The sequence below is a fragment of the Saxophila tyrrhenica genome (genome assembly GCF_035928015.1).
Source record: "Saxophila tyrrhenica strain CCFEE 5935 chromosome Unknown scaffold_6, whole genome shotgun sequence".
NCBI lineage: Eukaryota > Fungi > Ascomycota > Dothideomycetes > Mycosphaerellales > Extremaceae > Saxophila > Saxophila tyrrhenica.
The window spans coordinates 416,007-440,337 of NW_027041738.1; the positions used below are offsets into that span (position 1 = coordinate 416,007).

Sequence of the window (24,331 nt, forward strand, 5' to 3'; positions counted from 1 at the left end):
TGTCGATGCTTATCAACACATGTATCGTATGGTGTAAGTTAGACCCATGTTTTCACATGCAAACTGGTCTCACGTGCAAGAGACGTCATCGTCCTCGGGCGGATACTGCCGCAAGCTCCGCCCTTCCACCTTTTTTGACACCATCTTCCTCGACCTCACTGACACCGTCGGCATGTTTCGAAGAACTTTGGTTTGTGACATTACATTGTAGAGTTACGACAGCATCTTCCCAAGGTCGCCGCATGGCGAGCGCAACGACAATGCCGGCAGCGAAGAAGGCACCGACGCCGAAGAGGCGCAATACGCCGCTCACGTTTGACAGCATACACCCACAGACGCAAGCTCTCTTCTTCACACTACCAGCAGAATTACGTGAGTACTGGTAGGAGTCAAGGCCAACCCTAAACATCGCTGACTTTTGCCCTTCTACCAGGCAATGAGGTCTACACCCTCGTCCTTTCAATCCAGACCAACGCAAAAGGCAAAGTCGAACTCCAGCGAGTGACGTGGCGTGAGCGCTCAGTCCTCTCCATCATGCGAACGTGCCGGTGGATCTACACCGAGACACACGGCCTATTCCACGCTCTACATCACTTCACATTCACCATTGGGTCGGGAGCGACCGACGTGATTCCATCCGTCTTTATCGCCAGTGAGAACGCTTCTCCGGTACACAAGTACGCGCTCGAGAAGGTCACCATCGAAGTCGACGACCTAAAGGACTTCGAATATGTCTGCAGAGCACTTCGGTCTTGCACGAACCTCAAGGTACTGCGTCTGAGTCTGACCAAAACTTACTCTTCAAAGTACAAGACGTTGCAAAGCGACTTCGATGATCTCTGGGACGATTTCCTGGACCGTCGTACTAGGCTACAGGCCGCGGCGAGGAACCTGCCCAAGAGTCTCAAGAGGGTTGGAGTGGAAGTGCGATATCGTGAGATGTGGACTAGGCCTTGGCCGACTGCGACGGAATTTGGAGAGGCCGGTAGTGATCTCGCAAAGACTGTCGCTTCCTGGATCGGGGGCGCAGTTATGGCAGAGCGGCGTAGAGCGCATGCCGGGGGGAGGCAACAGATTGCAAGGTGAGTCGTTACGTTTCTTTGCACAGCGTCACAATGGTCCAATGGGGTGGCTGGCTGGCGGCAGTGCGGGCAGGTGGGGGCAGGTGGCATGGCGGCGGGGATAAGATTGGCAATGTTCGTGTGGAAGGAAATGTTCGGGCGCAGCGAGGTGTGAGGCGCACTGTTCTCGGTCAGAGCAGAAGATGAAATTGATTGTGTAGGGATGCTCACGGGATGTAGCTGAGAGCTGTGTTCGAGATGCGCAGACAGCTGGGTTTGGTCTCGGCGGTCTGGTTGAGCGGTAAGAATGGAAATTTTCAATGCTATATGCCCAAGACCAGATTCTACTGCTTTGTGCGCCTCACATTCTGCAGACAAGACGGGCAGCCACCCACTATGGCCTCCGTTCTCTCACTTTCGCTGCTTCCCTTATTCGCATCTTCGCCCTCACCAACCCCTGACTGCGTGTCTCCGCTTGGGGATCTTGACAGACTCTTCGTCGCCATCATCGCCCTCTTCCACCACCGACGACCTTTCAACATGAACTTTCTGGTACTCCTCCATCAACCACGTCGAGATTCTCACCTCAAGATCCAGAAACCTCTGCTCGGGCGCCACCAGGATACTACAAGCACCTGTCGACACAGCATACCGCAAATTTGGCTTGGTACATTTCCCGCACAGCAGAAAATGTACTTGCAGAGTCTGGATTCCGATCGGCAACTGTTTCACAGCATCTCTGAGGTCTTTCTGCTCCGCCTCGAACTCCTTTGACAGCTCTTCGTAATTCCAGACTCTTTTGTTCGGCCCGACTGTGTACCTCGGGCAGTTTGTGCAGCGGAGGTTGGCGTTAATGTCGAAATGCAGCTCCTTCAGGTTCTTGAATCGGCGCATCCCCAGCGAACCGATCGAGCCAACGGTGATGGTAATCCTCTCGATGGCGCTTAGTCTTGCCATGTATCGAAGCGTGGCGGGCCCATCGATAAGAGCAGCATCTCTGACCTTCGAGGGATGACGGCCTTCCCTGTACATGTACATTCTGAAGGAGTCCAGACGGAGGTGATTCACAGCGAAGAACAACAGGCGGGCTTCGCTTTCAATGATCTTGCATGTCTGAAGCAGTGAGGTGGCCGGTGGCGGGCTTCGGGCAGGATTGATGGCATTGTGATCGATCTTTCGCTGAGCCAGCTCGATGGACCCAATATGGCCGTCTAGTATCTTCAAAGCAAAAGCGTAAACGGCGTTGCGGAGCTCAGGGGGCAGCTTGAAGAGATTGCTTTGAGTCTGAGGATGTACGGCGAGTGTGGCGACTGGCTGTGGGAACTGATGTGCCTGCGACATGGGGGGCTGCTGCAACGTGACTAGACTGAGACGATGTCAGTGTCTTCAATCGGGAACAGGCACAAAATGCAAGGCGGTCAAAGTGGAAGAAGCAGGTGAATATATAAGTTTCGAATTGCTTGCCTTGTGTTGCAGAAGCTTCCGTGTTTTGAGAATGCGAGACACACAAAGCAGTAGAATCTGGTCTCAAGCCAATCATGTCCAAGACTTCATCAGATTGTAAACCGCTGGTAAATTCGATGTGACGATGGCGTCTTCCACCGGTCTCGCTCGCGCGCCCTTCTCTCGTGGGACCTCATGGCTTGTTCCAGCGTCCGATTTCTGAGCCGACCGATCCCGTGTCTCTCTACTGGGGCGTCTTCGCAAAGGTGCTACGCCGTGCTGAATCGCCAGACTGTAGTGACTGCCAATCGAAGATACAGTCCACCTGAGGGAGGACGATGCGGTGCCTGTGCAAATGAGTGTTCCAGCGCTTACAGTGTTGAGTGAAAGTTTGCCTACCTTCTGCCTTTGTTCAACATGTCCCCATCGAACGAGCTTTCTTCCTGGCCCATACATAAGGCACAGCATCCACGAGCCCTCTACATCTCCAGACCTCACCACCGTTATGTCGCTGACGAAACAGGAATCGTCGCCCGCAGTATATCCGCAGACTCAAAGCAAGCTCTCCAATATCCCGCCAGAGGTCCGCAACGAGATCTACTACTTCGTATTGGAGGTGTCAGACCACTACATCGACCAGTTTGAGCTTGCCCGAACGAGAACCAACCTACCTCGCCAGCGTCCAAGACACATCAGGGACCTGCTCCAGACCTGCCGTTTGGTCTACGACGAAGCACGCCTCCTGTACTTCTCGACCAACCATCTGCGATTGAGTTTCCAACGACATCGGCGTCCCAGTACCTAGGTCTGGACGCTGCAGAACTTATGACGATTTCACCGTTCGTCACGCGAAGTACATCTCCGAAGCCATGGGCGCGCTTGAAAGCATAAGTATCAAATTCAAATCATTCGGGCCTTTGGGGGGAGCCTTTCGTGATCTGAGCTACTGTACCAACTTGCGGGAGCCCCACTTCGAGCTTTGGGGAACCCTCTGCTGCGACTTCAGAATCCGTAACAACACCGGACATTTCTGGGAGTACCGCCGCGTGCTCCAAGACACAAAGCGCGAAGAGCCGCGATTCAAAAGAATGTTGGGACAGATGTCGCCCGTTCTTCAGACCTTGCGAGTGCATTTCTTGTGGTGTGAGAGATGTGTGCATTCCATGTGGTAGGAGAGATGTGTGCATTCCTTGTGGTGTGAGAGATGTGTCGAGAAGGTGACGCGTGACGGTGGTATGACTGGCAAGAAGAAGATGGCGCGTAACGGTGGTGAGGCCGGCAAGATGACGGGACGGCAGCGTAGATGGCTGCATCACGAAGAACAATTCTCCGAGTGGCTGATGGATTTGTATCGGCAGGCACAGCACCGGCCGCCTTCGCCTGAGCCCTTGCGTTCGAGAGTGCTAGAGCAGGGTGGAGGGAAGGCCATTGATTAACGGGGAGCTCTCAAGGCGGTGAGAAGCGCAATTGGTGTCTGTCTTGGACTGGAGAGGTCTGTCGTCAACCCGTGCTGGGACTGGTGATTGCTGAGATCGTAGAAGCTCCTGGAAGAGCTAAAGCGGGGCCGGATTTCTGAGCAGCAAATGTTGAAGGACGTAATGAGGCGTGCCAGTGGAAAGGGTTTCGTGGATGAAGGACCGACATCACTCTCATGGTGCATAAAGACGGTGCTCGTCAGGCAGGAAGGTTGCGATGTCCGATCAGGCCGTGTGGTTGGCCTCCGTGGGAACAGAGAAACCGTTCTTGATTGCCTCGTCTTCTTCACATCTCCCCTCCGCCATTCCATACTGCCAATTAGTTTCGCCAGCATTCTGAGAGGAGAGGTGTGGAAAAGAAGAATCTCTTTAGAGTTAGAGTCTTCGAGTATTCATCGAACGGTCGAAATATAGATTCGTGGTCAGTCATTTCACTCGTCATGCAGTCAGCAAGCCCCTTGGGAAGCCGACCAGCTCCATGCCCGACCTATGCACGCCAGTCAAACGCCCTCGCTAAATCCATCGTCTCGTGCTTCCCTTCTCCACCGCGCCCTCTCTCAACTCATACCCCTCCCCCACCTTTGGCGGTTCTCAAGGCGCCGGATTATCCTTCACCACCTGCTTCACCCTCTTCTCATACGCCGCCTTGTCCTTCTTGAACAAATTGTACGCGTCGGCCTGCGCGGGGCTGTCCGGATTGACCTCGTCCAGCAGCATCTGGATGCCGAGCAGGATCTCCTTGATCGTGATGGCGGGTTTCCAGCCCTCTTCTTCGTTGAGGATGGAAAGGCAGACGGTTCCGGAGGGGTAGACGTTCGGGTGGAAGAGTGGGGGGTGGAATTTGCCTGTTAATTCGTTTTAGCGAAAAAAGGAAGTATTCAATTCAGACACTTGTTTACACTTTGGTGGTTTTGTAGGGTACTCTAGGACATCGTTAGCCTCATGTCCTCTTTCTCATCACCTCTGCATCATGTGCACGAGGCGTTTATGAGGTCTTACCGTCCGGAAACTGCACCTCGAGCTTGAACAGTCCGCCCTCCCAGATCGTCTTCTCGCGCCCCGGAATCGCGCAGTCCCAGCGCTTCAGGTCGAGGGTGCCGGCGGGCGTTTTCATGGGACGGGCGACGAAGCCGAAGGGGTGGTCTTTGCGCCATTGTTTGCTGATGTTCATATGTCAGCGTGGAGATTGTGATATTTAGATGGAGGGGATGGTACCGCTCTTCTTGTAGACGGGCTTCGGTTAGCGACATGGTAGTGGTGGTCGTGTCGCTGTCGCCGCAGTCGGGGTTGGGTGGGTGTAGATCGAAGAAGAGGAAGAAGAGAGAGGTGATGTTGAACTAAGTGAAGAGGTGTCACCTGATCAGGTGCGTCGACTCCGGTGACGCGTTGGTGAGCTGGCTGGACAGCACAAGTGAAGAGAAGTTGTATGAGCGTCGCACGGCGTGAGGCTTCACTGTCCCCGGCGAGGTCTCGATTCACGAACGATGTGACCGACGAATCAGAGGTGTTTCCATCTCAAATGTTATCGATAGCATTAGCGTGAACTCAACTTGTCCCGCCGCCTCGGCACAGCGAAACCGGGAAGCGACGACTGATGTAAGATATACCATTGCTGGTTCCTATACAACGACACATACACCAGCCTTCGATTACGACACTGTACATACAACTGGATACAGCCATATAGAGCCCCAATCTCCACCAACGAACACTGACTTCAGCTCCACCACCATGGCCAACCCCCCACCACCCTCCCACGAAACAGCTCCCGACCCCGAGGAAGACGACCTTGACGACCTTGACGATGTCCTTGATTCCTTCGCTTCCAAGCCTTCCACCAAATCTCCTCCCCCTGCCTCCGGTCCCGGCAGACCTCCGCCCCCCACCGCGAGCGACTCCGCCATAGAAGATGCCCCTCCAGACCTCCCAGACCTGCCCGCCGACCTCCAAAACAGCATGTCCCATCTGATCTCGGAGCTCGGGGAGAACCCCGAAATGCAAGCCCAGTTCGAAGCTATGATGGCCGAGCTCGTCGCCGCCGGACAAGCAGACACGCAGGAGGAAGCGGTGCAGCACGTCAAGAGCGCGAGCGAGAGTATGCCGCAGATGCCGGAGGAAGTCAAGCAAGCAACCGCAGGAAGCAAAGCTCCAGGGGATAAGCAGGGAGTCAGTGCGAAAGGGGAAGAAAGCTTCCAGGACACCATCCGCAGAACAATGGAGCGCATGCAAGCCTCGGATTCCACAGCCAAAACCGCCACCGCCTCCGGAGGAGCAGAAGGCGGCAGCGACGAAGAAAAGATGCTCATGGACCTGATGAAATCCCTCGGCACCGGCGAGGGCGGAGGCGCCGAAGGCGGCGAGGAGGACTTCAACAGCATGCTCATGTCCATGATGGCGCAGCTCACCAACAAGGAAATCCTGTACGAGCCGATGAAAGAGCTGGACACCAAGTTCCCGGCTTGGATGCGGGAGCATGAGGGGAAGGAAGCAGAGAGCGAGATGAAAAGGTATAGGGAGCAGCAGAGGCTGGTGGGGGAGATTGTGGGGAGGTTCGAGAAGGAAGGGTATAGTGATGGGGATGAGGGGGATCGGGAGTTTATTGTTGAGAGGATGCAGAAGGTGAGTGAAGCCGGATGCGTTTTTGAGGAAAGGGTGGGGAGGGTGTGCTGACCCTTGTTGGGACAGATGCAATCGCAAGGATCACCGCCGCCGGATCTTGTGGGTGATATGGGTGCGGCGCAGGATGCGTTAGAGGGTTTGGAGGGTGGATGTCCGACGCAATGATTATGACCTGATGAATGATGTTGAAATTCTGATATGGGTAGGATGTTGCATGGCCTTCGACCGGCGATATGCGTTGTTGATAGTGTTGGTGATACCCACAGTCACGACTATGGACGATTTGGATCATACGTGTCCATTGGTGTCGCGCGCCACCGCTCGACAATCTCTAATGTCTTTCTACACGCTCCTTGCGACGACCATCCCACAAACACCACGCTAAATGCTCAAATCCACCCAAACCATGCATCGATTTAACAGTCGGGCCCCTCACGACATATCCATCGCCTCGCCTGCCCCACCTGTAGCCTGATTCCCTCCTTCCACCGTGTTGTTCTGCTGCCGCACCTCCCCCATCCCACCATCCTGGCCCATAATCTCCTCAAACAGCGCATCATAATCCCCATCATCGCTCCACGCATCCCCTCCCCCACCCCTTCCCTCCTCACCGGACGTAGGCAAAGGCGCATACTCAATCAACGCCTCCATCTCCCTTTCCTCCCATCCCAAAACCTCCTCCACCTCCTCTTCCGCCCACGGCTGACTCGACATCCCCATCCCCATCCCCATCCCCTCAGCGCTCGACCCCGGCGCATCCCACCTCCACAAGGACCCCTCACTATCACCATCCGTAGGCTCCGCATCAAGCATCGGCGCCTGCCTCGCCAATTCCTCCTCCCATGCTCTCTGCCTTCTCACAAACTCAAGGCGCATTATATCTTCGCTCCGCGCCTCGAAACGCTCGTCTTCCCTCTCGTCGCGAATCTTGCGCAGAAAAGCTCCTCTTCGTCTCTCGCGTAGCTCGTCGGGTTTGGGCGTTGGTGCTTTCTTCACCGCGCGTCTTGAGAAAGGAACAGTCGAAGGCGCAGCAGGAGTGGGGGAGGAGAATGTGAAGATGTTGGCGTTGGTGTTGGTAGGAGTCTGTTTTGGCTGCGCGGTCGCGTTCTCGTCTTGTCCGTTGTGGGGATGGGATGATTGAGCGTTCGGCGTGGCAGACATGAATGGCGAAGAAGTGAAGTGCGGAGGACGGCCATAGATATTCGCGCTGCGGGGCGAGAGTGGCGAGGGCGTTGGGGAAAGGTAGCCGTGCGGAGCGGTTGGGGTGCGGTAGTGGGATGTCGCGAGCATTGTATCTCGGCTCCTCTGCTGTAGAGGGCGAGAAAAAGTGCGTTGAAGAGATGTTGTTGGTGGTGAAGACGAGACGGAGAAAACGCGTGATGTAATGACGCGTCCGAATCACAGCCGAAAATGGTTAGAACGAGTGTCCGAGCTTCTCAGAGTCACATGACTGTTTTTGAGCAATGTCATTGACAGTAGTGTAGCTATCTGAACGGCCTATATGCCCTATCATCACCCCGCTCCGCCAGATCCGCCGGCGAGTCCGCATACCCATCCCCCCCATCACCACACCCACGCCCATCCGGCACCTCCTCCCCACCACCAACCCTCTCCAACCTGCCCTTCAACCCCTCCCTAATCTCCTCCCCAAAATCCACCCTCCCCTCCCTCTCCCTCAACATAGCCCCCACCCTCTGCCTCCCAGCCCCATCCCTCAACTTCCCCACCCCACCCTCCGTCCACCGATCCCAAACCACCCCCCCCTCGGCCCCTCTTCGAACACTCTCCACCACGCCCTCCTCATCCTGCACCTTCGCGTAACCGTGGATGAGAGTGTTCCAGGTCACGATATCCTCCTTCACGCCAAGCTTGCGCATGTATTGGAGGACGCGCTCCGCGAGACGCGTCTGGCCGTGGCGGGAGAAGCCGTGGAGGAAGATATTCCAGGTCTGTGTCGTAGGTCTGCACTGCGCGAAGCCGGAGGAGGCGGCGGGGTGGTCGTGTTGCATGTCTTTCACCACCTGCGCGGCTGCTAGGAGACCCGAGGGGCGCCGGATGAAGGCGGCGAGGAAGATGTTTGGGATATGGTCGGTGGATGCCGTGGGAGCCCAGACAGGGTCGGCGTGGGCGAGGAGGGTGCGGTAGCGGGTGTAGAGGGGGAGGATGAGTTTGGGGTCGTTGGGGTTGTGGTGGAGGATGTTGTTGATGGAGGCGCCGAGCATGCAGCCTAGGACGTGTGGCGTGGGGTGGAGGAGGTCGGCGGTTGTTAGACGGACTGGAGGGATGGTTGGGAGAGGTAGGCCGAGGCGTTTGAGTGGAGTGAGATCGAAGAATTGGACGTAGGCTTCTGTCAAAGTTTGGAAAGCGGTTTCCGGGTGGTGTTTGGAGTGGTGCAGCGCGAGGCAGTGCATGATATTGCTGGCTACGACTTTGCTGGCGCGGACGTCGATGTTGGTGATGGCGTCGCGAATGACTTCGTTGAGCATTGTCACGTCGTCAATATTCGATTTGCAGCCTTTAAGGAGGATGGTGAAGGTGGACTCGGTGGGGCGAAGGCCGCGTTGCATGAGGGAGTGGTACACATCGAAGGCTGTCTTGAGGTCGCCGGCTTCGATAGCGTTGAGCATGATGATGTCGCAGATGGGTCTGTCGAGAGTCACGCCCATGTCGACGATAGTTGAGACGATGCGGAGGGTTTCGCGCAGACCGTCTGGCTGGCTGATTGCGCGGCGTAGCAAAGTGGAGCAGTTGCTGCGGAAGGCGAAGCTGTTGAGTCGAAAGCCGCCTTCTTCGTGAGCCTTGACGAGCGCATCGAGAGCATGCTCATAGCAGTCGTTCTTGGCGAAGTATGTCGTGTAGTGCAGCCAGTTCCATCCTGCGATCTTGACTCCGCGGGTCTTGATGGTCTCGTAGATTCGCAAATTCAGCTCCACGGAGCAGCGTGCAAGAAAGCTTTGCGGGAAAGGATTGTTGAATGTGAGGTGTCCGTCGCCGCCGCGGTTGGCCAGGACGCAAAAGGCATCTACGACGGCTTGCAACTGTGTCTCATCGTCTCCTCCTTGGTAGTGAAAGAGGTAAGCTCCCAGTTGCCGCAAGGAATCCTGGACATGCACAGGCGACACGTAAGGCTCCACATGTGTTGCAAGCAAGAACTTGACCATTTCTGCTGGGTTGTATGCAAGGAACCAAAGCGCGAGCTGGGTCCAGGCGTATCGCGGGGACTGTCCTGTCAATTGTACCAGATGGTGTGCTGTGCATTCCGTTTGGCCCTGCTCGATCCGCTGGGCAACCTCTTCAACCCAGGCGAATGCCCGAGTGTCCAACGTCGGAGCCCGGATACGGCTCCTCTGTGCCTCAGGCTCCGCATAGTATAGCATTCTGATCCCGGCGTACTCCCGTGTCCATACCGGGTCGATTTGGAGATTTTCAGGCATTGCATCTGCCGAACGCGAACTCAGCAAAGTTCTTCTTACAGGCAGGCGCGAAACAAGTCGCGCATGCTTCGCAATGAGACCTGAGCTGGACCGATTTCGTCTGCGAAACCTGGTGCGAAAGACCAGGGCACGGCGATGTGTGCGAAGGGCGCCGAAAGCTGACCAGACAGTCCTTCTCCTACGTCGAGCTCCTGCGACAATCTTCATATGACTATCCCTCCGTACTGGTCGCGCCCCTGGAACGTGCAGCGTCTTCCGTTGTGCCTTCGAGGCGTTCATCCGCACTGCTCGGTGTGTCCGTGGCCTTTGAGACGCTTCCACAGCGACTCTACCCGTACCCCAAGCATTGACACCTCGACACTCGACCGGCGAGGGATCTCTGGAGGCGCCCCATTGAAGCCCGACATGACCGAAAGACGATATGCTCTTTGAACCTGTCTCAGCAGCAAACACCGGCGGAGATACCGCCCGAGGAATGTCATCGTGCCGGTTTGGTTGCGATGCGGTGCCGTAGCTCCTGAGATGAAAGGCCGTTGGTAGCCATGTTTGCGATCGTCCTTCAGGCCAAATGTGTACGCGAAAGTTCAGTCTAGAAACCAGCGTTCGTACACGAAGGGCCCATAGTGGCATAGGCGGGCATCGAGGGCAATGTGTCTAGAGAGGGGGAGGTGTGGATGAAGGATGGATCGTCTTGGGGGTGAAGACAGAGCTGGTTGAAGCTTGTGCCAAGAGAAAATCCTCCGGCAAAAGTTCAATCGAGCTCGCCTTCTGCATATGACTTCTACTTGCGCCTCATATAACACCACACCACACCATTACCCAGCACACCCACAACCATGGCCTCCACCCAAGCCCTCAACGCCGCCTCCCAAGACCGCAAAGCCCGCCTCGCCCAGCTTAAATCGCTCAAGCGCAAAGAACCCCCCTCCAACGACGACGAATCCCAGCCCAACGCCGCCAAATCCCCACGCCACGACGCTTCCGAAGAACCCGCAGAAGACGACACCTCCCACTACCTCTCCGGCCGCAACTACGACCCGCTCACCAAATCCGCGCGCCTCGGCTTCGAGTCCGCCCCCTCATCCACCGCGGAGACGCTCGAAGCCCGCGCCGCCAGCTTAGCGGCTGAGACGAAGAAAAAGAAAGAAGAGGAGGAAGCAGCGGATAAGCCATTAGATTTGTTCACGCTGCAGCCGAAGAAGGCGAATTGGGATCTGAAGCGGGATTTGGAGCGGAAGCTGGAGGTGTTGAATGTGCGGACGGAGAATGCGATTGCGCGGATGGTGAGGGAGAGGATTGGGCGGCAGCAGAGGAAAGCGAGGGAGGTGGGGGTAAATGGGGAGGGGGATGGGGAGGCGGCGGGGATTGAGGGGACGACGTTGGTGGAGGGGGCGAATTTGAGGGAGGCGGAGGAGAGGGAGGAGGCGAGGAGGGAGAGGGAGGAGGAGGAGGAGATTGGGGCGGAGTGAAGGCGAGCATGGCGTGGAGGAGAGCGCTACAAAGATTCTACAGGGAAGGGCGCACTGCGTATCTGAGGCCAAGGGAGTGGCGTTGAGAGGATACACCGTCCTGCTCAAGAGCAACAACATGGTGGTCTCAAGCTCACGCTTCAGAGAGAGCCGCAAGGATGACTCCTCTTGAACCATGCGCTCCCTGCCCTTCGCACACGCCAAACGGGTTTCCTTGGGAGCGCGATGGTGAATTGTTCGATCTGAAATGGTTCAGTCGGTCCAGCTAGAGTGGGACGGGGAAGAAGACCGCTGTATTTGCGCATTTCCCGTTGGAAACGATATCTCCCCAGCTGGCCTGCAATCATGCGGTATACCGACTCCCTTACCCGCTTGCTTTCACTCATGAGTGGACTTCGTTATCAGCCTACCACAGGATGTCTTCGACTTTCAAGAGCCCCTTAGGAGATCCATATGCTCAGCTCATATCTTTGGTACCCGGCCGCCTGGCTCTTGTTTCTAAGTTCTGGCCCTCTGACCAAGATCGCTTGCGCTGAAAATAGCAAGCGAGGGTTCAGATTTGGGGATCCGGCGTCCGCGCCTTTGCCTTGCGCGGCTGGAACTCAACAAGCTGATGAGATGTGGGCATCTTCAGTATTGCACACCGCTCTGCACGACGATGTGAATGCTGCCGTCGTCGACCTGTGGTGTATAGCTCAAAGAACATGGACAACATGAGGTGTACCGTATTGAAGCTAACCCACACTTCGCGACCTTTGAGATTGCGGGGAAAGCTTCACCGTCAAGTTGGTCGACAACGCGAACAAGAAAATACAAGCACGCCAGATTAGCCCATCGTATCGTACCACTGGAAGCGGACGGATCCCATTGGCGTCGTCTCTGCCTTCACCGCCGGTCGTGCTGCTATCGCGTGCTGCATGGACGACTCGACCAGCCAATGGCCTGAGCTCGTTGCCCGGATGGTTCTCGTTGAGCTGTGCTGAGCTTCAACTGCAGCTTGCTTGCGACAGCCCTCGCAGCTTTTAGGGGCTGCATTGAATACATTTACCTTCCCGGATCCCACTCAACTTGTAGTCCTGCTCAGCCGTACCTTCGTCTCACCTAAGTACTCGTCACTCCGTGCTACAAAGCGAGCTTGTCCCTGTCGTGCTTGCTTACCGACCAGCTCTCCTCTCAACCCACCACAGTACCATACTTCTACACAGACAGCCCTCCGAACCACCCAGCAATGGCAGCTCCACGAGCAACCCAGTTCATCGCCCTCCGCAATCTCTCCCGCGGCGCCCAGCAAGTCCGCAACCTCCACATGACCGGGCCCGCGACCTATGCCTCGTCCATCTTGACCCAGGAGCGCTCGGTAACCAACTTCCCCCGCGACATCGCCGGCTTGCGAGCAGAGTGCAAGCGCAGGAAGATTGAGGCCGCGGGCTCGAAGCAAGACGTGAGTTTCTCCACCAACATTCTACCCCGAGTATCCGCTAACGAACACAACAGCTCCTCGCCCGCCTCCAAGCCGACGAACTCACCCACTCCCGCGCCTTCAGCACCGCGACCCAAACCCGCCCAACTCCCGCCCAACCCTCCTCCAACTCACCTCCCACAACCCGCCACTTCAACACCTCCCGCACCCTCAAAGCCGTCAACGACGCCAGCACCATCGACTTCGCGTACCTCCCGCAAACCGCCCTTTCCGAAACCATCTCCGCCTCGACCTACGACCAACCCCACCGCGTCCCCATCCTGCCCGACAACGCATCCGCTGCTCCCACCTACACCGAAATCAACTCAGCAGCAGAGGCAGAAGAGCACGAGGTAATGAGGCCGACGATCAGCACCATGAGCGCCGACTCCGTGTTCCTGCCGATGAGTGATTTGCACGACGGACACGGGTTGGATGTGGATTTCCACGCCATGAGCGATAAGGTGGCGGCGGGGTTGCGGAGGCTGGATGTCGGGTTGGTGGGGAGTGAGGGGGAGGAGAGGGTGGGGATGATGAGGAGGGTGTTTGGGGATATGGTGGATGATGTTGTTAAGGCTGTTGATGGGGGGGTAAGGAGGGTGGCTTGATAGCGTTGTTGGGGTGGTTTGAGCGGGGGCTGGAATGGCTGGGGAAGGTGGGAGCGGTGGTGTTGTGGTGTTCGGGGGTTGGGTATGCTTCGTCAATATATGTTTGCGAGCTTGAGGACGGCACATGGTTTGCGTGAGTGGAATCTGGTGGGAGGCCGGGCAGGACAGTGGTCGATGAAGGGAATGAACCGCAATAGCTCCTTTATCACCAAGTCTACTTCATGTTCTACACCATCTCTCGAGTTTGTTCTAATCATTGCACGTTCCTGCTGTACATAGCACACGGAACGATCTCCGCCTGCGTGGATGATCAAGCCTTTCCCCAGATCTCGCTTAGACGACGTCGATCTTGTGAACGGCGTCAATATCTCGAACCATTTCCAACAAACATTCATCCGAGTCGGATGAGCACCACAAGACGCAATTCACCTTCATTTACGAGACTATAAGTCCCCTGACGAACACCCCCTCCCACAACTAAACTTCACCCGATTGTCTCGAACATGGCTCTCATCCCAGGCATCTTGCCACCCTCCCGCCCAACCTGGGAGCTCATAACCAAATCCTTCCAATTCTTCCCCCTCGTACGCCACCCCCCCCCCCCTTCCCCTAAATAATCACCCTGACTAACACCTCTTCCCCCAGTTCGCCGCCGCCCAATGGATCACCCCCTGGTACCCCGCCGGCAAAACCTCCACCACCTCCCCCCTCAACCTGCCCGGCAAATGGGCCTGGACCATCATGGAATCCCCCACCATCCTCATCATGACATACGTGATGCTCACGCTCCCCGCCCAAGAAGGTCTCTCCTCCCTCCCATGGGGCAACTGGACGATGGCTGGTCTATACGTGCTGCACTACATCTACCGCGCCTGGCTGAGCCCGCTGCTCTTGAACCCGAGTATGTCGCCTATCCACTTCTTCGTCGCGGCCGGGGCGTTTGCGTTTAATACGCTCAACGCCCTGAGCATCGGCGGTTGGCTCGGCGGGTACGGACCACGCACCGTGCAGGACTGGGCGGGGCATCTGTACGCCATGGAGATCGGCCTAGTACTCTGGGGCTGGTCGTTCATGGCGAACATCTTCCACGACGACGACCTGCGGGAAATCCGGCGCTCCGCAGCACGTCGACAACGCGAACAAGCCGAAAAGGAAGGCAAACCCGTCGAGGGGGTGGAGAAGTTGTACATGATCCCGAAAAACGGCCTCTTCCGCTACATCCTCTTCCCGCACTACCTCTGCGAGTGGTTCGAGTGGGCGGCGTACTGGATGATCGGCGGTTGGGGATGTGTCCCCGCAAGGACTTTTCTGGTGAATGAAGTGTCGACGATGTTGCCGCGGGCGGTGCAGGGAAAGGGGTGGTATGTGGAGAAATTTGGGGAGGAGAGGGTTGGGGGGAGGAAGGCTGTTATTCCGGGGTTGATATGATGGTGTTCCTTTGTGGATGGACATGGGTGATGAGCAGATGAGATATGATAGAGCTCAAGTGGGCGTGCACAATTCAAAATCTTCTTCATTATATGACAGCTCATCATCTCATCTCGTGTCAAAATGCGATATTTACACCCAAGCCTTCCTCGCCAGCTTGCCCATGGTATCTCAAAAGTCAACTTCACAACCCTCGAACCAGTCTTCCGCGATCGCACTCGCTTCATCCAGAGAGAGGCATGTCATAACCCCCCACTCTCATCCCCAAACCCCCCCTCCCCGCCCTCCCCCGCCATAAAAAACCCCAAATCACTCACCCCACCCCCGTCCCCATCATTAGCCGCCAACTGCTCCAGAAAACTCAGAAACGGATCTCCCTCCCCCTCCTCCCCGACCGTATGACTCGAGCGCGCGCCCGCGCTCTCGCCTCCGGGGGTTTGCATCTCGTTCGCCATCCCGGAAGGCGGATACATCCCGTTCCCACTCGGCGTCGCGGTGTTCTGGTCCAGCGCCGCGGGTCCCCAGGTGAAGGACGGGGAGAAGATGTTCTGGTCATCCAGCGCCGCTGCGGTGATGGGGTGCGGGAGGTCGTGAATGTTGTAGATGGTGTCTTGTTGGGAGGGGGAGGAGGAGAAGTGGTCGGTGTTGTTGGGTTCGAGGGTCGGTTGGGAAGGGATGGGGTTCGGGGGGAAATGGTAGTGCGGTTGCTCGAAGGGGTTGGGTTGGGTTTCGTTGGTGGGGGTCGGATAAGGGTACTCGCCGCCGCCGCCTTCGGTGACGCGGCGGCGCTTCGCGGGGGGCGGGTGGTCGGGTAGGGTGTTTTGGGCGACGGACTGGGGTTGGAGGGTGAGGTGGGGTAGACTCGCAGCGGGTCGGGACCAGGGGATGCTTGATTGTGCGCTGGGGCGGAAGTCGTGGTGGCGGTCAGGGGGCGTGTCGACTTGGACTTCGCTGAAGGTCATGTGTGCGCCGTCGATGTTGGCACCGGGGTAGCGGTCGAAGAAGTCCTCCATCTGGAAGACCGGCGAGAAGCGGATCGGGCTGCAGGATAGTGAGTGCACGAGATGGGAATGATTGGCGTAGACCGTCTGCATCGTCTCGCGCTGATGGTTGACGCCTGCCCAGATGAAGCTCTGGTCTGCCAGCTGTGCCATCTCGCGTGAGAGGAAGTCGGAGCTGTTGGCGAAGACGTCGTTGTCGTTGAGGGAGACGTAGTGGGCTCCGTGGATGTGAATCGTGCCAGCGGTGCAGACGCAGTATCCCACGAAAGATGGCCAGTAGAGGATGCCAGTCGCCTTGCCGATGTCCACCAACTCCACAATCGCATTGGCGTGCATGAAGCAGAGGTTGGTAGCCTCAATCTGCCACGACTGGTTCTGGCTGTTCCCTGATAGCTCGGCCAGATCCACTGGTAAGAATGGCCGGTATAAGAGGCAATGGACAAGATGGTAGATCAGCTTGCTCAGCACCAAGCTCACACTGTCCTGCCGTCCGAACAGGTTCTCCAGGGAAGCGAAAGCCTCTTGTGTACTTGCTGCCCATTTGTCCAAATCCGACCGAATCTTGGAGAGCGTGCTTTGCGCATGCCATGGGAAGTGTGGATCACCCTTGACACCTCCCGATGCGAGATATCGATTCGCAGCGCCCAGTATCCGCACAATCTCGACCAAGACCGCCGCACTGCCATTTGCATTGCTCGCATGCGTATTTCCTTGGTTCAGGCTCGAGCCATTCGGGAAGTAACTTGCCTCCGTTGACCGCTGCGAGCTAGAAGTGCCCGAAGCTGGGAACCGTAGCGAGATGGATTCATCAGAAATGAGAGCCGGTCGTTTGGATCCGCTCGTGGTGAAGCGGTCCATCAGATAGCACGTCCAGAACAGCTTTCGCCGTCCTTCGCGCTCCACTGCCGCCACTCGCAGGTGACCTGGCACTTCTCGATGCAGATCGAGCGCAAACGCCATGCTGGTGGCGTGTGACACAAGCATGTATGACTTCTTCCCTTTGCCGGCCTGGAACTGGGCCATCGCGAGCAGCAACAACGCCTGTAGATTATCGATGCTCGGCTCGTCGACATCAATGCCTGCACGAGCTCGTGCTGCGTAGTCCTGGCCTGTTCGTACAGCTCCGCTGTAGCCGCCGCAGAGATGGGGTACGTATCTGATGGAGACCGCGTGGATGGCATTGATCATGAACTGCGGTAGTTGACCTTCTCGTAGTCGTTGTCGTGTATTCGCTTCGTCCAGAATATAGTATGGCTTGCTGTGGATTCGCGCGAAGTAGGTGTCTAGAAGTGCATCGGTGAACGCGATCGTCTCGTTGTCTCTGCTGCTCTTCGTCAGAGTACTGCCCGTGGTGACGGCTGAAGGTGCAGCGTACTGAATTGTATGCAAGTTCGGCAGCATAGGTGCCATCACTGGTGGGCTCTGCCTCGCAACAGGCTGTATGCGCTGCGGTGGCGCGGTTCGCTGTATTGACTCTGCCCGCTCGAACACGACTCCATCTGCATGCTCATCACCCTCCGCTCTCGCCTCTCCGTCGTCCTCTGGGCTGTCTCCTTCCGAGTCTGGCTTTCCCTCATCTTTGAGTCGCTTCTCCAGGCCATTGACCCTCTTCACAAGGGCTTCAAGTACGTCGGTCTTTGGTCCTCGCTTCTTCGGTACCGCATCTGCCAGTCTTCAGCAAGCGCTCTTCCAAATCACAGCTTACTCGTCCCTACCGTATATACACGGACAGCTAAACACCTGACACGCCTCGCAGCTCGGCTTGAGGCGATTGCACTTGATCTTGCGCTTCCTGCAACTCTTGCAATTCATCGCCTGCTTCGAATCCCCGCTCGGCCGCCGCTGCGTCGTCAAGCGGCCAATGCCGACCTGCGGTGGACGAGGGAGCATTTCCATTTCGCTCGGAGGGGCAACCGTCGCTGCCGCCATCGGGGTCGTTTACATGCTACGCATAAGCGTCAAGCGTGTGCGATGCATACAGCTCGACCGGTAAGAAGAGATGGGGTGGATGGGGAGAAGGAGTGCAGTGTCAAAGATCGAGACCACCAAGCTAAGCATGATCGCACGCATCCTCGGAGGTCTGGCACACAGACGAGCGAGGTGCAGGTGCCGCCGCCGCCGCCGCATCACGCTTCTCAGGGCCAAGGGTGCGTGGAGCCGGTGCCTGTGCGAAGCGCTACCGGAGGTACGACAATCTAACTTCTGCGTCTGGAAGAGACTTTCAGGCGGGGAAAGGGACATGGGTTGGCCCACGAGGGCGATGCCGCCATGGGTTGCCGCGTGCTCTTCGCTGTTTGGAGCCGAAGTTCAACCATGTCATCTTTGCACTGTAGTGAGGGGGTTCAAGCTGTCCTGCCCTGCAGCTGGCGGATGGCTGTCGATGATGAGATGTCCTCGGCGCGCAGTGCCGTCTCGGCAGATGTCCAGGTCGCTGTCTGTGTATCCATGATGCTCGACGTCTTCTTCTGCTGCTGATCGAGGATGATCCACGTGCAATACAGAAGGTATCTCGCTTGGAGGGGAGGATGACAAGGGTGGAGTGTGGAGAGTGGCTGGTCCCCACGACTCGAGCAACCCGAGGCGAAGACTGCCGACTCTGCCGACGTCTGACATTGATGAATGTGAAAGGGAGGCTTGAACTTTGCCCGCCGCCGGAGGAGAGTATCAAAGTTCAGGGAGCGACATAATGTCAATCGGTCTTCGTCGAGGCTCAAGTAACGAGTGTCTTTCTCACGATGGGACAATTTCCAATCGATACATGTAGGTATAGCTGCTGACAATCTCCTCCTCACCGGTACAGGAGAGACTGGTGCATCAAGCAGGTACAAGTCCCAGCTGCCCAGAACTCCGCCAATTCGCGATACGAGGTACTACCTTGCCCCTTCAGAGGTCTCAGACTGCACAGCTCTATGCTCTATATCCCGATGGCGATACCTCCTTCATCGTGATGCAACGCCCGCTCGCTGGACATCTTGTAGGGCCAGCTGTCGGAGAGCGACAAGTATAGCAAGACTGCACGCCTGCTCGAAGTCCCCGACGACTTGCGGAGATTATCATGTCTCAAGGCAAGTTACTCTAGAGTCGTAGACGGCGGTTCAGTCGCTTACCATCCCTTCTACAATAACCCTATGGACCCAGTCATCTCGACGAGAGGTCCGAGGAGGCGGCGGAAGAAGGCTCGAGGGTGACCGCATGAGTCCGCTGAACGACGTTCGACCGGAACAACGCCGGCATCGCCTGGCGTTCCGTCCACTCTGTGCACTTAACCAAAGGCCTGCTCTGCTCTCCCGGCTGGTAAAAGCTACCGTCAGCCTTGAACGGCTCCGTCTTCATAGTCGCCATATTGAACGCCTTCTGTCTAGGCGGAGGAGGCTGCGCTTCGCAGACCTGATCAAACGCCACCGGATGTGCAGAGGCCAGAACGGTCCCGAAAAACTCCTTACTGTAAAACGTCGGGGACAGCTCAGGTGGTGGAGATTCCTTGCGCTCGTAGTGGAAACCGAGCACGAGGTCGCCGGTGACGTGGTGGATGACTCCGGAGCCATCGGCGCCTGTTTCGACGAGGATGGTGTTGTGGTAGCGAACTCCTGGTAGATCGGGGTCCGCCATGATAGGTCCGTCACGTACTATGTAGACGTTGAAGCGTTGGGGGGTCGGAGAAGGTGTTGGAGACTGTGCGGACATGGCTAGGGAGGACATGCTGTAAGATTGCAGGTAGGTCGGAGGAACGATGGAGTGACTATCCCATTAGACGGATGGATTGTTGCTTTATACACGAACCACGGCCGATTTCCCCTCAGCGCCCACTGGAAGATGATTTCGGCGCCTCCGGAGTCCAGGCGCCTACCGTGAATTCGATGGTGGACGGTGTTCTCCCTGGGATGTGGCAGACGGAGGATGGCACAGCAGAGGGCAGTGCTGAACATGCGAGCCACCTCGCTCGACGAGCGCTTAATGTTATAGCAAGCGAGCAAGCGGATGGCGGTGCGCAATATATACTGTCCCCTGGAGAACGCAAGTGTGTCTGGAGGTATGGTTATCCCTCCCTTAGAACTTCCCACGAATATCGCCGTCTCTAGATCCAGACTTCATATCCGTGCTTGTCGAGTAACTCGTAACGAAGCTCTGCCACAGGGGGGGTATGGAAGTTGTGCTGGGTTAAAGCGATCGTAAAAATGTGCAGTGTTATCCAAATCAATCTATAGTCGAGCTCAAGTACCTAAACGAACGTTCTCTGCTTCCCACCCTGTCATACGTTCATAAACACAACCGTGTCCTGTGCTCCCATCCCCAAGCATATCTCATTCATACAGATACCTCCCATTAGCCAATCTCACAAAATCATACCCCAAATTCACCCCCAACAGCAACCGCAACATCGCAACCATAGTATAAGTATTCACCGGCCCGATCCGATAGCTCCTCCACCCCAACTCCGCAGCAGCAGCGACCGAATCCTTCTTCACGCGCTGCCCGTTCGCAAGGTCCAGAAACACCTTCCCCGGCCGCTGCGTCTTGCGCAGCCCGCCGCTGTAATGTCTCAGCAACGGCAACACAACGAGCGATTTATCCGCCGGCAGGGCTGAGACAATGACGAAGGGCTCAGGAACTTGTTTCATATCCGCCACCCCACGGAACTGCTGCACGTGAGGGCCGTTGGAGGCGTTGGCCGTGAAGCCGATGGTGTAGATGGCGCTGACTTTCAGATCGCGCAGGGCGTAGATGGCCGCGGCGGCTTGGGCTTCGGTGTTGGCGAGGACGAGGGCGGGGCGGTCGGCGTAGGCGGATGGCACGTGGTCGCGCGTGAGGGTGGCGCGGATGCCTTTCCAGGTCGCGTTGTCGCAGACCATGGTTTTGCCGAAGGTGTCGGAGCGGACGACGACGGTGTCGACTTGGCCGATGGCGGCGGCGGCCTCGGTGGTTCGGGGGAGGTAGGCCGCTTTGGTGAGTGAGAGAGGGGGGTTCAGCCAGGCGCCTCCGAAGTCAGGTTGAGACAGGATCGACTCCAGTGAGTTTTGTGGAAGATGGTCGATGCATACTGCTCGGTGGGGTAGACTGAGCTCGTTCAAGACCTTCTCCAGAAACATTGCCTGACCGTTTGCTCGCACATTGCCGATGGCGTACATGGACTGCTTCTCCACGTGGCCCATAGAGTGCAGCATAGATCCAATTTCGGCGGCGCTGAGCTGACCAGGAGCAGCCACCGCCGGTAGTAGTGGATGAGTGATGGGCGTGAAGACTTGGTTGAGCGTCCTTGAGAGCTGACCTACAGGCCCCATGTTGACTGCGGAGAATGGTGTTTGTGGATGTACACCTTGTACCGCTGACCGGAAGTACTCGAGCTCGTAGTTGGCGTCTGCAGAATTGACGATGGCAATCATCTTGACCACATCTCCATAGACGGCACCAGCTTCAAACACCTGGCGAGCCTCCGCGGACGACCACCTGAAACGGCCGCTGAAGTCGTGCCATGCTGAGATGATCCGAGTACTGCCTTTATTGGCGGAGAGTCTGCGCCGGATGTCCTCAGGGAGCCAAAGCTCAACGTCAATGTATGCGCAACCCCACTGAATGGCTTTGTGCAAGTACTCGTAGAATAGCGCTGGGTTGTCCATCGGGAAGCGACCATTTTCTGCTGTACATCTTGTGGTGAAGATGATAGGAAGCTCCGTCCGCTCCCTCAACATCATAACTTGCTCGCCGACATACTTCAGACTTGGCACGCCTTTGGAGGCGCCGTTGAATCCAGGCTCCTGCAACAGATCAACGCGCAGCTCAACGGAGTCAGCGCCGACAGACAAAATGTCCATGTTCGACAAAGCAGCGCGAATGTCCGGAAAAGTTGTCGACAACAACGTCGTCCTAGACTTCTTCTTCAACCCTTCATGCGGCTTGAGCTCTCCCAGTATAAAACCCAAATATCTTGAGATAGTCCCTCTCTTAAACCCACTCGAGCTGTATAGATACTCATAGTCGCAGAACGACGTCACATACTCGTCCCTGCAATCCTTCACATCAATCCCATGCGTCGTGATAACAATCCTCCCCAGCTTCCCCAAAACTTCCGGCTCGTATACCAATCCGTTCTCAATCCCCACCACCACATCCGTCCTCTCACCAGCATCCTGCACCGAGGCCACGACACTAAACGGCTGTCCGAGAACATCCGCAACGACACGGACAATCTCGTCCTGTCCTTTATCGAACAGGACCAGAAGACGACGGGGGTCGGCGTGGATGATGTCGTGGATCTTCATGACACCATTCGCCTTGTTGTTCGGACTCATGCTAGCAGGAGGAGTAGCCGCGGGGACAGGGCCGGCCTGCGCAACCGCTGACATTACAAAGCTGTATGATAAAGTTGTGTATTGTCCGACGTCTTCTGAGCGTGTCACCTAATCGAGATGTCGTCTGCGCCGTGGCCTAGGTGGGTGCTGGTGGTGGGACGGATCTGCTGTGCTCTTGACACTCCACAGAACATCGTCGTTTGGGTTGTTTCGTAGTACTGGCTCCTCGCGGGGGAGGAACGATACGAGCGTTCGTCGTATGCGTGGGATCGAGCGAAGCGTGGCTGTTATATCTGGTCTGGAACCATAAGGCTGCGAATGAGCCGTCCGTCGAGATAAGAAGCGACGCGGCGGACTCGGTGTTCGCTGCAATCTCGCCCGGTGCGGCGTGAGAACCAAGAGATATTGGGAGACCTACAGAAGAAGAGTGTATACCCGAAAGAACACCTACCTACCTGGCGGGCGCAGTCGTGGCTATTAGGCTGGCAGATCCGAGGGTGGCTTGGGAAGGGTTTGGAGTTTGCTTCTGTCATTTTTACCGGAGCGAAGGGCGAGATGTTCCACCAACCACGATCGACACCGATCGACGTCGTTCCGATGTGGAGGGCTTGGGTGCCATGTTCGGCGTTTGTGTATGGCGATGTTGTTCCGCCGAACGGTTCGTGGCGATGGTTGTGCTGAGAAGATGTGAGATGGCAGCCGATGGGACGGGATGGTGAGTTCTCGATTGCCGGAGCGTGACATTGCGCGCGGCAAAATAGAGGTCAGCCTTAGGACGAATGCTCAAGAGAGACTGCATCCGTTTCATAAGTCAAGATCGATGGCGAATGGATGCATTATGCATGTGAATAGGGCTGAACAGTAAGGGCGAGCACGACTTGATCAGATACAACGCTCAAGGGACTCCTCACTCTACATTCCGATCTCAGGAAGCACGTGAACCTTAACTGGACTTCATATGAACAGTCAAGTATGACTTGGACAGTCCAATGGTGGTTTCCAATGGCTGCTGCATACGGTTCATACTCCCGGCCCTTCTTGGGCATCACGCTACGCGCGAAGATCAAGTATACGGAGCCGGCTTATCTGTCCGCGGCGACCATATGCTCCTTCCATTGAGCCTTCGGACGAACCATCCATTTATCATCAATGCAAGAACTCACATAGCGCTTTTGATAAGCACCCGATGCGCGAGGCTACCTAGCATGAGCTTCCTTCAGCACTGTTGGCTTTGGTTCACCCAATGTAACATCCAGCATCGACACGCAAACAGAGTCCGGTGGGCGGCGCGGACGGCGGCGACTCTCCGAGCGCGTTGATGGCGCAAAGTTGTTGAACCGCTCGCTTGGGCTATGTTCATGGCCTTTCAGCGGTGGAGTCAGGCTCCAGTGCAGACATGTCGACGCAGCCTCGATATTGGTATTGACGTTCTGGATGGCAATGGAAGCGGCGCTTCGAAGTACGCACAAAGCATATCTTTTGGCGCCTCGTCGAAGTTGAAAGTCATCAGGTCAGTGGTCCGAACACGAGATGGAACAAGGCTTCAGGTCAGCAGAATTCGGTGGTTCAGGAGCCAGAGCCACAGAATGGATTCCCAGGTCGTGTTTGGAGGTGCAAAACATAGTGGGCTCTTAACTTTTGCCATCTCCTTCGACTGCGTTCGAAGAAGACTCCATCGTCTCCGCGAATCGTCCTTCTGGTCTGTCCATAGCAGCCACAGATATGCCTCTGACTCAGACAGCTTGTGCGCCGGGAGGACTGGCAGAGCTCAAGGTCATATCACTCCGTCACAACACTGATCATACAGCGAAGAAGTGTGCTGCTCTCCTCTCCACAACCGGACAGGTCTACCTTCTGGAGGCGGTGAAGGACGTCGGAGATGTCGGTATTTTATAGATATGAAGGATGATTGATGCTGTTGTTGGCTTTGGAGGCCAAATTTGGATCTGCACACGCATGGGCCAAGCAGCTGCATCGTGAAACTCGATTCAAGCCTTTCCCACAACAACCGTCGACCAAGCCACCACACCATCCGCCGCGCGCACAC

General features: G+C 56.5%; 11 protein-coding genes across 11 annotated transcripts; 5 read left to right on the plus strand and 6 right to left on the minus strand.

Moving 5' to 3' along the window:
- Window positions 1–260: 260 nt before the first annotated feature.
- Window positions 261–1,086, plus strand: LTR77_004207 (uncharacterized protein; the record flags this gene model as incomplete). Its single annotated transcript, XM_064801461.1, has 2 exons — window positions 261–372; window positions 434–1,086. 2 exons carry the CDS (start codon window positions 261–263, stop codon window positions 1,084–1,086), a joined length of 765 nt encoding a protein of 254 aa, XP_064660091.1.
- A 422-nt stretch (window positions 1,087–1,508) lies between these two features.
- Window positions 1,509–2,923, minus strand: LTR77_004208 (uncharacterized protein; the record flags this gene model as incomplete). The annotated part of the gene is made up of 2 exons (XM_064801462.1): window positions 1,509–2,427; window positions 2,904–2,923. 2 exons carry the CDS (start codon window positions 2,921–2,923, stop codon window positions 1,509–1,511), a joined length of 939 nt encoding a protein of 312 aa, XP_064660092.1.
- Window positions 2,924–4,570: 1,647 nt separating this feature from the next.
- hus5 (SUMO conjugating enzyme Hus5) lies at window positions 4,571–5,150 on the minus strand (the record flags this gene model as incomplete). Its single annotated transcript, XM_064801463.1, has 2 exons — window positions 4,571–4,824; window positions 4,979–5,150. The coding sequence occupies 2 exons, from the start codon at window positions 5,148–5,150 to the stop codon at window positions 4,571–4,573; spliced, it is 426 nt and encodes a 141-aa protein (XP_064660093.1).
- Window positions 5,151–5,710: 560 nt separating this feature from the next.
- PEX19 (Peroxisome chaperone and import receptor) lies at window positions 5,711–6,763 on the plus strand (the record flags this gene model as incomplete). The annotated part of the gene is made up of 2 exons (XM_064801464.1): window positions 5,711–6,598; window positions 6,665–6,763. The coding sequence occupies 2 exons, from the start codon at window positions 5,711–5,713 to the stop codon at window positions 6,761–6,763; spliced, it is 987 nt and encodes a 328-aa protein (XP_064660094.1).
- A 267-nt stretch (window positions 6,764–7,030) lies between these two features.
- Window positions 7,031–10,032, minus strand: LTR77_004211 (uncharacterized protein; the record flags this gene model as incomplete). The annotated part of the gene is made up of 2 exons (XM_064801465.1): window positions 7,031–7,805; window positions 8,150–10,032. The coding sequence occupies 2 exons, from the start codon at window positions 10,030–10,032 to the stop codon at window positions 7,031–7,033; spliced, it is 2,658 nt and encodes an 885-aa protein (XP_064660095.1).
- Window positions 10,033–10,868: 836 nt separating this feature from the next.
- Window positions 10,869–11,501, plus strand: LTR77_004212 (uncharacterized protein; the record flags this gene model as incomplete). Its single annotated transcript, XM_064801466.1, has 1 exon — window positions 10,869–11,501. The coding sequence occupies one exon, from the start codon at window positions 10,869–10,871 to the stop codon at window positions 11,499–11,501; it is 633 nt and encodes a 210-aa protein (XP_064660096.1).
- A 1,228-nt stretch (window positions 11,502–12,729) lies between these two features.
- On the plus strand, window positions 12,730–13,568 carry LTR77_004213 (uncharacterized protein; the record flags this gene model as incomplete). The annotated part of the gene is made up of 2 exons (XM_064801467.1): window positions 12,730–12,942; window positions 12,996–13,568. The coding sequence occupies 2 exons, from the start codon at window positions 12,730–12,732 to the stop codon at window positions 13,566–13,568; spliced, it is 786 nt and encodes a 261-aa protein (XP_064660097.1).
- Window positions 13,569–14,071: 503 nt separating this feature from the next.
- Window positions 14,072–14,996, plus strand: LTR77_004214 (uncharacterized protein; the record flags this gene model as incomplete). The annotated part of the gene is made up of 2 exons (XM_064801468.1): window positions 14,072–14,152; window positions 14,214–14,996. The coding sequence occupies 2 exons, from the start codon at window positions 14,072–14,074 to the stop codon at window positions 14,994–14,996; spliced, it is 864 nt and encodes a 287-aa protein (XP_064660098.1).
- A 242-nt stretch (window positions 14,997–15,238) lies between these two features.
- On the minus strand, window positions 15,239–17,926 carry LTR77_004215 (uncharacterized protein; the record flags this gene model as incomplete). Its single annotated transcript, XM_064801469.1, has 2 exons — window positions 15,239–17,661; window positions 17,713–17,926. 2 exons carry the CDS (start codon window positions 17,924–17,926, stop codon window positions 15,239–15,241), a joined length of 2,637 nt encoding a protein of 878 aa, XP_064660099.1.
- A 1,209-nt stretch (window positions 17,927–19,135) lies between these two features.
- LTR77_004216 (uncharacterized protein) lies at window positions 19,136–19,696 on the minus strand (the record flags this gene model as incomplete). The annotated part of the gene is made up of 1 exon (XM_064801470.1): window positions 19,136–19,696. One exon carries the CDS (start codon window positions 19,694–19,696, stop codon window positions 19,136–19,138), a length of 561 nt encoding a protein of 186 aa, XP_064660100.1.
- A 602-nt stretch (window positions 19,697–20,298) lies between these two features.
- On the minus strand, window positions 20,299–22,338 carry LTR77_004217 (uncharacterized protein; the record flags this gene model as incomplete). Its single annotated transcript, XM_064801471.1, has 1 exon — window positions 20,299–22,338. One exon carries the CDS (start codon window positions 22,336–22,338, stop codon window positions 20,299–20,301), a length of 2,040 nt encoding a protein of 679 aa, XP_064660101.1.
- Window positions 22,339–24,331: the final 1,993 nt, after the last annotated feature.